This window comes from Plenodomus lingam, assembly GCF_022343315.1.
Source record: "Plenodomus lingam strain CAN1 chromosome Unknown contig_22, whole genome shotgun sequence".
Classification (NCBI taxonomy): Eukaryota; Fungi; Ascomycota; class Dothideomycetes; order Pleosporales; family Leptosphaeriaceae; genus Plenodomus; species Plenodomus lingam.
In genome coordinates this window covers 586779-601118 of record NW_027093939.1, presented here as the reverse complement: position 1 = coordinate 601118, position 14340 = coordinate 586779, and the positions used below count along the sequence as shown (strand labels likewise).

Sequence of the window (14340 nt, the reverse complement as noted above, 5' to 3'; positions counted from 1 at the left end):
GCAGACACGAAATTGAGCGAAGACAAAGATGAGGCTTGGGTGAGAATGACCAGGTACCGGGACTACCGTACCATAACTACCGTACCGGTAACTGCTGAGCGGCTAATCGCGCATGTTGCTATGTTTATTGCCTCCACCATCATAACAACACCACAATCACAGTCTTGTCGCATTGCCGCGTTCTGACCAATATAGACCGAAAAAAGAGAGGAGTCACCCAAGATGGTATGTGCGCGCTACAAAGCACGCATGCGTTCCTACTGACTGTGCAGACGCGCGACTCAACCGCGACCTACTTGCACATGCACCACTCGCACCACGCCGACCTGCTCGAGCAATTCACCAATCTCACCTCTTCGCAGCTGGCGCCCGAGGACATCTACATTCCCGCGTACCTGCAGCCTGTCAATCCCGAAGACGAAGATGATGTCGTGCCCGATCAACACGCCGCCTTTGGGATACAGAGGGCGACGCAGACCAGAAAGGAGCCGACATGGCGCGATCTGGGTCTTGAAGAGCTTCTCCGACGTGGCCCTGGTGATGGTCTACATCTGGCCCAGAGCGACAGTGGTGCGGCTGGTGGAGGCACTGGTGTGCGTGTAGGCGGACTGGTCAGCGCCAGGCCCAGTGAACCGGTGAGACTGGCGCTGAGCAGGCAGCCAGGAGCCCGGGGAACAGAGCAGAGGCATACGCAAAGACCGAACCCAGTACAGACTCCTGGAACTTCTGGGCCTGGTCGTGGCCTTCCTCGATAGAAGGGCACTGTCTGGCCAGGCCCCAGCGGCCATGGTCTTTTCTGTTCTGTAGGATTTTAGAGCTTTCTCATTTCAAAACATTAGCATTTCATTACCAACTTTTTGAGGCAGCTCGATCCTGTAATATGGAACAAGTGCCTGGTATGGGCAAGGCGCTGAATTATGGCAGAATGTCTCAGGGCTACCTAGACAACTAGAACTGAAGAATCCATGGATTCTAAACAAACTAGACATATCTTATTCAAAACAACAATAAAAATACTATGAGTTGATATAATGTATGTATTAGACTGGCATTTATCTAAGTAGGGCATCGGTACATCTCGTAGTACAATGTGTGTAAAGAGGCTGGCTTCTTGGTGATTGCGCGTGATGACCAGCGTGGCGGTGTAGATAGACTCGCCAGACCTACATCAATACATGCGCTCTGTCTCGTACCGATACCCTCAATCTGTTGTACATATACTGCCACATTTTACCTTATATCCACTAGAACAATGACATTTATTAACAACGACATAATTGTGGCACTTAATCTTATCGCGTGGTCCCTCGCACCTGTTTTGAGCTCCCTTCTTCGCGCATATGGCAGCTGACGACATACACAAGGTTGCCTCACTCGAGTCTGCTAGGAAAAGTAGAAAAACTGGAACCAGCTTGATTTGCATGCTGGATTGCTAGAATGTTGTCTTAGATATAATACCGTTAGGCTTGATTACGACTTACATCAAAAGAAGATCAATCCTTATACAAGGGAGTGTTTAGGTGGAGTCGTGTCTTCTGGAATCGAGTGAGCACTGAGAGCAGCTAATAGCTTCGTTAGATACCAATGGTAGTAATATCTTGGATAAGGCACAGGAGAGAATTGCTTACTAGAGTATAAGTTGATCTGTCTAGACTTCAGAGAACTTATAAATGTGAGTCTAAGCCCTGATAGAATACTGTAGGAAGACACATAAGATACGCTACTTACACCTAGTACTACTTTAAAATTAACCCCCCCCCCCCCCCTCTGTACGTTACGTAAAACATTTCTAAAGTATCAAGCATGCTGCATATGTTTTCTGTGCATGCAACCTTTTTTCACTTATGTTCCTACCCCTACAAGTACTCAGCGCTAGAGTAAGGCCAAACAAAGTAATGTTTTACCGGTAGTTAGCAACTTAGCATTGAGTTTGTCATACTCCTAGTAGGCTTCATTTCTACTTGCAAGTTGTACCTATTTAGCTTAGGCTACCCGCACCAGCCCTCAGTAATTGGACTGGGCTCACTACATCGAGAGTGTTCCTTTTCGAAGCACGTTCACTTTGAAGATAGGTTGGCAAGTACGCCCTTTCCCGACGGTTACACCGCGTATTAAGGGCGATTGTGTGAAGTTTTAGGTCAGCAGAGCGGGTCGGGTCTAAACACCTGTTTATCAGGCCATCGCTGCCGTACGGTACCTGGTGGCATGCATAACCTTTAAGGAGGTAGCAATTTAGCTGAGTATTCTCTACTCATACGAAATGCAATACCCGCACCCAACTTCATCTCTTCGACACTTCGATCTTTGTATTATATTCTATCCTGCACCCCTATTTCTAACCTCAAGGCCTGACAACATTTTTATTTCTCGAGTTATAGGCTGTAGATGAGGGTTAAGAGGCATTCTCCTACTCTATCATAATTACCCATAAATTGCATGTTTAGGTCTGACGTTTTGTGTACCTCATGTTCCATAGACTGCTACTGTGCGGCTAAACTACATAATAGGTGGAATTTGAAATTATATAGGATATCCTTGCTAATGGTTTGTGCCTATTCACGGCCTAGGTAGTCAGATGACTGAGATCATGACTTGACTGGCTTAGGAGAATATGAAGAGGTGCCAGTGCGATATGCATTGATGAAAAAAGATCGATCTAGCTGATCATGCTTCGTGTGTCTATCCGTCAGTTCGGGTTTCAAGAATCGACGGCAAGAGCGATGCCTATATCAGCGGATCATGATATACCGTATGAACGCCGCAGTCAGCAGTGGCATGCCACCGAAGATGGGCCGATACAAGCCCGGCTTTGCTTATTAGCATTTCAAAGGGGAGGCTTTTCTTCTTGGAGTCAATATAGCCTAGCTCCTTCATTTTGTTCTACTACTTGCCTTTTAGTGATATCACTTGTAACCTGTCTACGCAACCTATATATAGCAGGTAACAGAGTAAATGTAATTCATAGAGATATGGCATGGATGGCAAATACTGCATGTAACGATGTACGCCGTACAACAATTAATTTTCCGCAAACGGGTGTTTTCACACCAAAATAGTGATGCTATTGGAATCTGGGATATCCTTAGCGAGATGGCCGATGTCGTTATATGGCCAGGGGTCTACTGTAGATTATAGCCAATTAAGCCATCTACTAGATCTGTCCTGGTTAGTACCGATCTTAGGTACAGCTGTTGCTCGCGGGTTTATACGGCAACTCCCAGCCAAAGGTCGATCTGGGCTCACACGGACTCAGTTGACCACGACGGACAAATCAAGGACAAGGCAGCGAAGGGACACCGTTGCGGAGCAGTGCCAGCAATACCTCGCCCTCTTCATCGGAAGAATTGCAAGGAGAAATGGTACTTTATTACAGCAATGGACCTGGTTCAACGGCCAGCATGTTGACATTAGGTACGATGCCACTCATGAGGGGACAGCACCTGGCTGTAGGGACATAGGGGACTAGGAAGCAATCGATATCCATCTGTTCCTCCCAAACATGGCGATTATCAGGAATGTCTCGTTGGTGCTGACAAGCCGACGGGACAAAGGGTGCCATGTATGTACTATGGATCGTCGCAGCAAAGCCATGAAACAGGTGCAGTGTGCCAAGAGAGGCAACCATGGTCTGTGCAGACCATTCACCCTTGGTCCCTTGCACGCCTGTGTCCAGCCAATAGAAGATGGGGTACAGATACGTAGTCCTCTGCTCGTGTGTTTTTGTGTGCAACGATACCTAATCTTTCCTCTCTCTGTCTCTCTCTGTCTCTTTCTGTCTCTCTCTGTCTCTTTCTGTCTCTCTCTGTCTCTTTCTGTCTCTCTCTGTCTCTCTCTCTCTCTCTCTCTCTCTCTCCAGCTTCAACCTCACTTGCTACTGGATGGCCATAGCCGTCAGAATAGCAATTCCCAGCCACACATAGCTGACATCACAAGTACATACGCGGACAGTGTCATGTGCGCAGCGAGGGAGCGAGCGGGACGGTGGGCGAGCTTCCATTTCCCCGCATTTTGTGAGCTGGGGGAGGTGAATGTGCAGCTAGCCGACGTATGCGCGCGGGGTTTGTGCATAAGTTGGCTATCACCGTGCCGGCGCAACGCCTTCTTGAGTTCTCCACCTCGCCGATGATTGATGACCCTCTCGTGTTTTGTCCTCTTTCTGCCGCAGAGTCCGGGTCGCTGCCATGAACTTTGTCGATGTGCAACCCAGATCCTTCCTTGACTATGCCTGGACCTCTCCTTCGCCAGCCGGCGGGATCAAGGCCGCCAAACCGTCCAAAGCCGGCAGGAAGCAGAACAGGTGTTGCGATCAGTGTCGAAAAGGGAAGAGAGCGTGCGACGCCGCCATCCTCGAGGACACGCTGTTGGACACGAACAAACCATGTGGACATCCGACGGTGTTTCACTATAGTGGTATGTTGTTACCATAACCTTGGTTCCCAACTGTTACGCTACCTACCATGCCTTCACCTATCTCTACCTTAGGCCGGTGAAGCAAGCTCCGAGCCTACCGAGACAAAGTGTAAACACCAACAAACTAACCAGACTAGACGTCTTTGGTCCTCTGACCGCCTGTAGTAATTGCGACAAGACAAAAAAATCGTGCACGTTTGACTGGCTTCGATCACAGCGCGTTTCGCAAGCTTTGCAACCGCAGTCGGGAACCACGCCCCCAGCAAAGCGTCGCCGCACGCAAAACCGTCGTCACGACGAAACCGAGCAGCCGTCTACCGCTGCCAACGGAAAGACAGACAAGGTCGCATCAAGGCCTAGTAGTGAAGCCTCGGCTTCGCGGACGACGCCAGTGGAGTTGGGAGTGACCTTTGGAGACTTTGCCTGTGGAGCGTCTTCGTTGGACTCGAATACGAGCCTGCCTGCGTTCCAGCTGCCATCCGCAGTGCTCCCATACAGTGCCGAGCCCTGTATCCAAGGGGAACACAGTCCACCAGAATGCGACTCGACCAAGCGTTCGTCGTGGGAAACCCCACCAGGCGATGTAGATAAGATGCATGACGCTTATAGCCGATGCACATCGCGAACGAATAGTGAAAATGGATCCACGCAGTCTTCCACCATGAGTGACACCATGGTTCCATGTAATCGAAAACGACGTCGGCGCAGTCTGTCCCCTGTGTTCATCACAAATGCTGCCTATCATCATGCCGCAATATCCATTGAGCGCAGCCTATTCACCACGACGAACAGTACATACCTTACAGAAGGCTTGTTACAAATCTATCAAAATAGCTTCGAAAATGCTCTTTCGTGTTGGATGACGGAGCGCACCTGTCCATACAGTACCAAGACTGATATTCTGTTGGCCAACGGCGCCACCCCAGATTGGAATCGAATCTATCATCGTGCATCTCGGCTGGACCGCTTGACGGCAGCCATCCGGGGAAGACAACTGACGTATTCCGAAGATCAAGCAGTGTCGAGATGCCTAAACTTGGCAATCTATGCTTTCGCCAGCCAATGGGCCCAATCCAGTCAACGAAGCAAAACAAAGTATCCCTACAAGGCCGGCATGCCAGACGACCAGACCTATGCATTTTCAAACGGTGCTACCGATGACAACGCATCGGCCAATGTCGAGTTTGACCAAGTCGTCCAGACAACTGCGTGGCATGAGGCACGCAATGCATTGCAAAGCGCGGGGGATATCGAATCCTTCCGTGTAGTTCTCGCACATATAGTCTTTGCTTTGACCCAAAAGCCGGTTGATCTTACAGAATCACTACAAACAGATATCGATGGTATGAGTCAAGAGCTGGAACCAGTTTCGAGCGAGAATGAGTGTGTAGATCTCATGTCCAAGTTGAATCTTGCTATCGAAACCGAAGGGCCACCAGTACACCTAGAGAAGGGGCTTCGCTTGATTCACTCTCTTAGGTCTAAGATGGCCATGCTCGGTGACCACACGCGCACTGGTTCTGGCGTCTCACGCTGCTCGACGAAGTATCGCGCCGTGGCCAATCGCCTCGACGCTGCTGATCGTGCCACGGTTGATTTACTGTTTTGGTTAGCAGTCATGTTCGACACACTGTCAGCGGCAATGAATCGGCGACCCTTGGTCGTCTCAGACGAAGACAGCAACATATATCCCAGTGAGAGCGGCCAGCGCACAGAACAAGGGAACTTCGACACAGAAGTGCCCCCTACAACTGATGGGCTCTGGGACAAGTACCTCTTCGCCCATCAAAAGGAACGTCTACAAAGACATCCCACAAGGTGGCCTTGCTCCTTTGATCAAGCTGCGGCTGTGCTTTGCGATGCTGCTCCCGTCAAGGTCCTACTATTTCGAAAGGTCACCCGAATTCAAACTCTTCTTTCTCGAAATTCGCAGGCGCCCAAGATTGAGGAAGCCATCGAGGGGGCACTGGAAGTGTGCAAGCACTGGAACAAGCTGTATGCACCTTTTATCCGCGATTGCCTGGAGCATCATGATCGACTACCTCCACGTGTGCAATCTTGGTACACGTGCCTTACAGGTCACTGGCACCTTGCCACGCTTCTTCTAGTCGATCTTATTGAAATAGTAGATGACTCCGGACTCGGTATCGAGGAGAACAGAGCTGTACGAATGTCGAGTGAATTCGTTGCCCGATTCCGCGAAGACCACTGCCGCACACTTTCCGATTTGGCGAGGTGCGCATGTCCCAGACCAGATACTACCTTTGCACGGTCTGGGGAATTTCATTTTGCAGTGAGCGAAGGCGCGCTGCTGACAGAGCCATGGACAGCGGTATTGATCCGGGCGTTTGCAAAGGCAGGTGTTATATTACTGGAGTTGGAGGATACAGTCGCTTTCCGCCTGGACATGGACGGACATGACGCCTTTCAGCGAGCTGATGACTGTGTAAAAGCGCTATGGTTTTTGGGAAGGAAGTCTGACATGGCACTTTCGGCAGCAAAGATCTTGGGTGACGCCCTGAGACAAAGGCGAAAAGACACACAGGAAAAGGTACAAGAGGTGAGCACTTTCCTCGAGACTGAGCTCTGGCATGGGTTTGAGGGGTTCGGGGCGTTTGAGGCCGACTGTGATTCATGAGAGATACCAAACATGGGCTCTGATAACTGCCCTTTGAGCGTCTGGTGACTTGCTGGTGTTGTAAATTATGAATGCAAAAGCAAGAATTCGATTTGTGTTATGGAAAATCAAAGCTTGTGGATTTCATTGCATCAAGGTTTCCGTTGTTTGGCGTTAACAAGGCGGATATTCATAGTCTCACCGAAGCGGCGTAGGTGCATACTGATGATAACGAAAGAGAGTACACATCGTATAAGAATTGATGAAATGTAAATGAGATTGGCAAGTCACATGGAAACTTCAATATGCTGATGGGTATCACGTACCTGTAAACGTTTCAAGAGCAAACGAGAACGTAACATGCTCAAACAGTACTGATCATCAGCATCAGTATTATCAGTATCCCTAAACCATCAACAAACCCGCCAACAGAGACCACACAATCTCTCCGCCTCCCACACCCCCAATCGCTTTCACATACCCCTAATCTTCCTCCTCTGTTTCTCCCGCTCTTCCACATCGATGTTGATATTGAAGTGCCTACTCCTAATCTGCTCGTAGAACTTGCCCGCAGTCACACCCCTCATCGGCTCCGGCCATGTACCCACAATCTCCGTCTCAAAGTCTGCAGAATTGATCAAGACCGGCTCATGAGCCCGGAGAACGAAGACGATGGAGAATCGATACCTCGTCTTCTCTTCGACTGGCGCGGACGCGGAAACAGTAGAGGGAGAGCTGGGTCCAGGCAGACGACCGTACGAGACAACCCTGTGACCGCCCGCTGGATATCGGCCATTGGAGAGCCTTTCCAGTTGGCGTCCAGCAAGCATGATCGCGCCTTTTCGTCCAGCGCTGTGCATCTCCCTCTCGCATTCGAACCAGGTAGATCCGTCCCAGACTTCCAGGCCAGGCACATTGCCAACCACAACGCTCAAAAGACCAAGATCAGCATGCGGTTCAGCGACCTCCTTTGCCTCCCAGCCCTCGTAGCGAAAGAGCCGAATCATGGTCGCCGTCTTGGTTGCATCACTCTCAGGCATGCGTGCGCACGGCCCAAGAAATTGCCTCAATCCCTTGGACTCGTCCTCGTTCTCTGGTAGACCCAACGTCGTCCCGATTCTCCCCAGCGTGGTGGACAGATGCGCGCCCATCAAGTTCCAAAACCGCTGTGCTGGCCCGCGAAGAATCTCCGGGCAATATTCGAGCGTTCGCAACGTGATGAATTCTTTTTCTCCGCGGATACTGGACCAGCCTTCTTCGGACCCGAGCTTGTGTTTCCACTTCTGCTTGTCGGCTTCTGGCTGGGCGAAGAAAGCTTGGCTGGCGGCGAATAAGGCCTCATACGCTGCTTGCAAGGGATGGGGCCCAGGAACAGGAAGCATATCAGAGGATCCTTTAGATTCGTCTCCTGGAATAGAATCGGGAATGCTAATTGTCGTCCAGCCAAGCCTGGACAGGGACTCCTGATGTTCTGATAGAACCAAGGGCAAAGGTGTGACGATGAGTGGTGGCCTTGAATCTTGTATGACATCTTGTGCTTTATTGGGGATGCAAACAGCACGCTTGGTCTTTCTTTTGGATCGAAAGCGTGAAATCAAATTTGAGATGGTGAAGTGATTGTCTGATGGCTTTGGGGACATTGTGGAGGCCATCGCGGTGTGAGTGTCTCGTCGATGATTCCAGCGAAGCGCGTAGATGTATAAGCTATTCATATGAGACAGCCCGAGTGGTAGTGAGTAATCACGCAGGATTTTAAACGTGCAGGAAGCATTCATGGTCCTCAAAGGTCATGCATTGATGTGATGTTACGAGTAGAAACTAAGCTAAGCCACAATAGCTCAGCCCCAACCGCCCAGTGGATGTCATGCCTAAAGCCTTCCACCAAGGGACGCATGTGTAGCACTTGGACCATGTATACAATCTTGATATCACATTTGCGTTTGTATATATAATGTTCTTGTTAGTAGGCTGCGGTTTGCTCATATACGTGTCCGATTCTTATCCCAGAGATGGCTCTCTCTCGACAGAAACCAGTCATGTAGAACCGGCTTCACTTTTACAACACCATTATCAGTGTCGACACCAAATTGCATGCCTGGCTTCCAGCTTCCACCCTCTGCGCTGACCTTCATGCTTGTCATCATCTCCAAGCGACACAATGCAAGTCCAACTTGCCCAACTCCAGCTATGAATTTGCCTGCAGCGCGGCCTCTCTTCGTCCTTCCGTCATCATCCAATTGTTTGATGTCTGTACCAGAGACTGGTGGAGAGACCGAGGCACCGGGATGTTCCAACTGGATGGGGAGCATGCGCTTTCGCACTACACCAGTGTGTTTCGTTCGAATCGTAAGCTCCTGGCCGACATAGCAACCCTTTTTGAAATCTATCCCCGAAGATAGATCGATATTACATTCCATTGGTAATGCGCTTTCTCGTGGGATCTCGACTGGCCCTTCTGGTACCCCGAGCAAATAGCGTTGGAGGTGATATTCACTCACATCCAAAACTTCCGATCGATCTGCTAGTGAGGTCCGATCATGTGCCACGAGATATCGATGGAGTCCTGGTGCACGCGGATCCTGCAGGTCACTGACAGCATTCTCCTTGGGTACTTGCGCAGGCGCATCGCCCCAAGCAGCCCATATACCAACCGATTCGGCGTCTTCAATCGTCACCTTGCTCCGCAGTTTGTGTCGCTTCAGGTGCTTCTTGAGGGCACCTGCCTCGGTTTGATCCACTTCAATATAACACGCCCAGTGTCCCTTTTCCGCCACCAACTCGGGCCAAACCCAGATGAAAACATCCCACAGGACTCGGCCCCTGGCGTCCAGAAAGGCGGCATAGAAGGGAGCCTGTCGGCTTGCATCGACGTTGTTCGTGATGAGTCCTTGAAGAAATTTGGCTGCATCAGGGCCCGAGAGCGAGATGAGACTTCGATGGGCGAGCGGTGCCGAACCGGACTTGCGAGGCTGTGAAGGCGAGTGTGTTGAAGAGTAGAAGCGAATCGGCATGGTCGCAACCGCCCGAGTGCGGTTGACGTGAAAGTGGCTATGATCTACATAGCTGCGCGTCTGCCATACTGGGTGTCGTCGCAGTGTGTTTTCATCAGACTGCCATGGCGCGGTAAAGGTAGCAAAACGTGACCTTGGGAGTACACGTGCGCTACACAAGCAAGAATCACATGCGTAGCCTGATGTACGTACATGCACACGAGGGCGCAGTGCCGGCATGTTGTTTTGAATCAGCCAAGATCTTGTTGTGGTTGTGGTTGTGGTTCTGGATGTCGTCTTCGGGCATTGGTACCACCATTATCGTCAGAATATTTCGTCATGACGCCTCGGCATGTCCACTTTGGGAAGTCCGGACCATTTCCAGCCGCCTCGCGTTCCGGTATTAGATGACGATAGAGCTTGGTCAAGTATTGCTTTGATCTTATGGTATTACGAAGCGCCAGCAATGCATACAACAGCCGTACCACGAAACTACAGAGTCAATTCAGACAAATCAAGTATCTCAATCACTTTGCAACGCCAATGCCCATTCCTGAGCAGGTTCTGTGACCCATGCCTCTGTCGCTATCAAACTATTGAATAAACGCCAAATCTAATCATTTTTCCGTTCCGAGCCCGTCAGCTTAGAGTATTCATCGTCTCTGTCCCGAGGACTTGATGGCTCGCCGTCGTCGCTGTTGTCGTCGTCGTCGCTCCACTTATCATCCTCGCCTACAGCAAAAATCGTATCACCATCGAGACTCTCTCTTGGGGGTCTTATGGGCTTCTGTGCTTGTGGTGCCGGTAGGGGCGATGTGTTGCCCGCACTGTTCCCCTGTGACCTATAAGCTGGATCATAGGAAGGCGGCTGATCATTTGGGCCTTCTTCCTCATCAAGCGAGTCTCGGATGGAGGCGATCTCGAAACCCTCATCGTCTTGCGCAATCTGTCATACTATAAGTAGAGGTTCATTTTGGAGGGGTTCGTGGAACTTGCCTCGTCGCTCATGGCGAATCGTCGATTGTTGGCTGTGGGCCTCCACATGTAGGCGACGAAACAGACATCGACTAGATATACCAGGTTTAACCAGCCATCGAGCACAAACCAACGCGTCTGCCAATGCGTTGGTGCAAAGTCTGGGGTCGATGTTCCTGCAAACGTGAAACTGTTGATGAAGAAGAAACCAAAGATCACGATGATACTGGACAAGATGCACCACCACAGTCGCTTATACATGGTCGCCTTGACATGCTGCTTCCGTTCCATGAGGTCTTTCATCGTAAGGTTCAGCGAGTTCAGGGTCCAGATGTAGAAGGCGGTCAAGGTGGCTGACAGCGGTAGGATAACCAGGAGGACAAGGGGTCCAGCATCGTCAGGACGTATTGTGAGGGATGCCACAGCATATATGACACCAAATACAAAGTGCGCGACTGCAAGCCAGCGGACAATGGTCATGGTCTTCCCAAGAGAAGGCTTCACTACACCGTAGCCCATGCACACAATCAGAAGCAGGAAAAATGAGAATGAGTTGCGGAAGGCGTTGAGGACTGCAACGATGATCATAAGAACCTTGGCCGCCACATTGTTGCCATGGCGGTTTTGATAGTCATAGTATCCCCAGGTCATCAGCATCTCCACCACCAGGAAGACCAGGATGGCAGTGATGTAATTTTGCACCGCGAGAATGTCGTGCCTGTTTTGGAAATACAGGAAGCCCCAAAAGGCCAAGACGACAAAGTAGACGATTGTAATGCCACCGTAGAAGGGGAGCTTCGCGATCTGGGCAGCCTGTAGTTCTCCATAGGCATTGCGGAAGGTCACAATGGCCTCGTACTCGAGATCGTCTCGGTCGGATGCAGCTGCCACACAGTAGTAGCCCGTCTTGATCTTGAGTTTCTTTTCGCCCGCTGAGACGGGGTACTTGATGGGCTTGGGATCCCTTAGGTTGACAGCAGCGGTGCGGACGTACATCTGGGAGACGACATCGACGTCGTCGGCGAGGATCCACTCACCCTTGTGGGTGGCGTTACACAGCTGTGCATCAATCGTATCATTGCTGCAAATGTACTCGCGCTATATCAGTGTGTCAGCGTACCGGTCTCGAAAGTAGTAGTTGTGGAGGTGATGGTAGTGTGGTGATGGTAGTAGAAGTAGAAGAAAGCAGGAGAGAGGAACGGGGAAGGGCACCAACATCTGCAACGGGCATATCCGAGGGCTTCCCCAGTAACAGCGTATCTTTCCATTCCCAGATGACTATGCCGACCGTGGGGTTCTCGATGCCCTTGTTGCGCTCGCCGTTGTCCATGAACTTGACCAGAATAAACGGGTCAACCTTGCCTCCCCACGACTTCTTGCTGTACATGCCCGAACATTTCTGGCGGTCTTTATTACTTAGCATCACATCCATAGCGGTTACGGCTGTCAGAAGCGACAGCAGCGCAACTATGCGCAGCCATGGCCTCATTCTGGTGTACGCAGAGAGAGGCTCGAGAGCCGGACTGAGGTCTGCGATGAAGGTGACGTGTGCGATAGAGGCAACGGGTGATGCGGAATATTCAGTTTGGAGGTTGGCGTACAGTCAATGTGAAGGTATAGAGTGTAGGAAGTACGGGATAGCCTTGCTTTTGGCCAGGAATGTGCAGCGCGTTGCAGGTGCTGCTTTCTCCAATTGTTTGTTGCGACGACTCGTCAGACGTCTTGTCGGCTTCCTTGCGCTTACTTGCGCGTCCGTCACTCCCGTGCGATGCGGTCTTATTCCCGTTTAGCGCGACATCTCTTGTGGCGGTGCACTCTGCCGCCAAGCCACATCAAGCAGCACAGCCACTACCGAAATCTCAGCCCTATGCACACACACACACAACTCTAGTACAACACAACACCATCATCCCCCCCACACAGGACGCATATATGGCATCTACCAAACTGTACCCCACTCACCACTTCTTCTCCACCCATCACCATGCCAAGCAAACAACCTGGAATTTCCAACAGTGAGCCCTGCCGCCGTTGTCATGACTCTCCTTCCGTGCTCGTCGTGCGCTCGGAGCCACTATGCCAGTCAGTGTGCCCCCGCCAGACCACCCTTTGTCATACTAAACGACGTCTGTAGTGAATGTTTTGCTCGCTATGTGCACACCAAATGCATCAAGCGTCTAGAGTCTTTCCGTGTGAATTTCTCGGCCACAGCCCCGCAACGTCGAGTGCTTGTACCCCTCTCCTTTGGTGTCTCCTCCATAGCTCTCCTGCACATCTTGCATCTTCATTTGACCACACAGAAGAGCAAGACGGGTCGTACTGGCTTTTCTATCCACGCCGTTCACATAGAGGATTCCTACCAGGATACCCAGGCCCATGATCTACTACGCAAGGTCCAAGAACAGTACCCCGACTGTCAATTCACGTCACTTCCACTACACGACGTTTTCAGTATCAATTCAGTTGACCCAGCTCTTCAGGCCTTGCTTCCAGAATTCATTGCGGGAGAAGATGCAGACTTGTCACCTCAACAGTCACTCACGCGTTTCATGGCCTCACTCACATCGGCCGCAGCCAGAGCGGACGTTTTGTCCATCCTCAGAACTCGGCTCATCATAGAACATGCAAAGGCTACTGGATGCCAAAGCGTTCTCTGGGGAGACAGTACGACCAAGCTCGCTGAAAAGACTCTGTCCGAAACAGCCAAAGGTCGAGGATATTCCTTACCGTGGCAAGTCACAGATGGGCCGTCCCCCTTTGGTTTGAATGTTCACTATCCACTCCGTGATGTGCTCAAGAAGGAACTCGTATCATACATCAACATGGCGCAGCCTGAGCTTGCCGCTCTGGTGCAGAGCTCTTCATACGGCGCCACGCAGGCTTCCACAAGTTCCAAGAACACCACTATCGACGACCTCATGAAGCAGTACTTCGAGTCCGTCGAAGAAAACTTCCCCAGCATAGTCTCCAATGTAGTCCGTACGACGAGTAAACTTCAGGTGCCCGCAGGTGCGCCAACAGAAGCCTGTTGTAGTCTTTGCAAAATGCCCGTGCCTGGTGGCAAGTTTGGCATCCACGGCTGGGGTGGTGATCAGCAAGATGGCATTGATTTCGCATCAGTGGATGTCAGCCAACAGATCTGCTATGGCTGCACAAGATCAATTCCAAAGCCTACGGATGTCGCGAGTCACACCTGAGAGAGTACGAACCGCTGCAGCTCAATCCATCTGTTATGATGTTCTGTAAACAGGCTATAGTCATGGAAGTTGGGAAAACCGAATACCCCCTCTGCTTTGGGCTCTTCGTTGATTATCACTGTATTCATCGAAATTCCACTTGCATGTATAG

The 14340-nt window shown here is 50.8% G+C and overlaps 6 protein-coding genes across 6 annotated transcripts; 3 read left to right on the top strand and 3 right to left on the bottom strand.

Moving 5' to 3' along the window:
* Window positions 1-227: 227 nt before the first annotated feature.
* IAQ61_005589 (uncharacterized protein) lies at window positions 228-755 on the top strand (the record flags this gene model as incomplete). Its single annotated transcript, XM_003839975.2, has 1 exon — window positions 228-755. The coding sequence occupies one exon, from the start codon at window positions 228-230 to the stop codon at window positions 753-755; it is 528 nt and encodes a 175-aa protein (XP_003840023.2).
* A 3032-nt stretch (window positions 756-3787) lies between these two features.
* On the top strand, window positions 3788-7323 carry IAQ61_005588 (uncharacterized protein). The gene is made up of 2 exons (XM_003839976.2): window positions 3788-4410; window positions 4548-7323. Exons 1-2 carry the CDS (start codon window positions 4182-4184, stop codon window positions 7046-7048), a joined length of 2730 nt encoding a protein of 909 aa, XP_003840024.1. The 5' UTR covers window positions 3788-4181; the 3' UTR covers window positions 7049-7323.
* A 177-nt stretch (window positions 7324-7500) lies between these two features.
* Window positions 7501-8679, bottom strand: IAQ61_005587 (uncharacterized protein; the record flags this gene model as incomplete). The annotated part of the gene is made up of 1 exon (XM_003839977.2): window positions 7501-8679. One exon carries the CDS (start codon window positions 8677-8679, stop codon window positions 7501-7503), a length of 1179 nt encoding a protein of 392 aa, XP_003840025.2.
* Window positions 8680-9006: 327 nt separating this feature from the next.
* IAQ61_005586 (uncharacterized protein) lies at window positions 9007-10038 on the bottom strand (the record flags this gene model as incomplete). The annotated part of the gene is made up of 1 exon (XM_003839978.2): window positions 9007-10038. The coding sequence occupies one exon, from the start codon at window positions 10036-10038 to the stop codon at window positions 9007-9009; it is 1032 nt and encodes a 343-aa protein (XP_003840026.2).
* A 592-nt stretch (window positions 10039-10630) lies between these two features.
* On the bottom strand, window positions 10631-12481 carry IAQ61_005585 (uncharacterized protein; the record flags this gene model as incomplete). Its single annotated transcript, XM_066096855.1, has 3 exons — window positions 10631-10963; window positions 11014-12090; window positions 12209-12481. The coding sequence occupies 3 exons, from the start codon at window positions 12479-12481 to the stop codon at window positions 10631-10633; spliced, it is 1683 nt and encodes a 560-aa protein (XP_065953206.1).
* Window positions 12482-12976: 495 nt separating this feature from the next.
* On the top strand, window positions 12977-14189 carry NCS2 (cytoplasmic tRNA 2-thiolation protein 2; the record flags this gene model as incomplete). The annotated part of the gene is made up of 2 exons (XM_003839980.2): window positions 12977-13074; window positions 13127-14189. 2 exons carry the CDS (start codon window positions 12977-12979, stop codon window positions 14187-14189), a joined length of 1161 nt encoding a protein of 386 aa, XP_003840028.2.
* Between the last annotated feature and the right edge of the window lie 151 nt (window positions 14190-14340).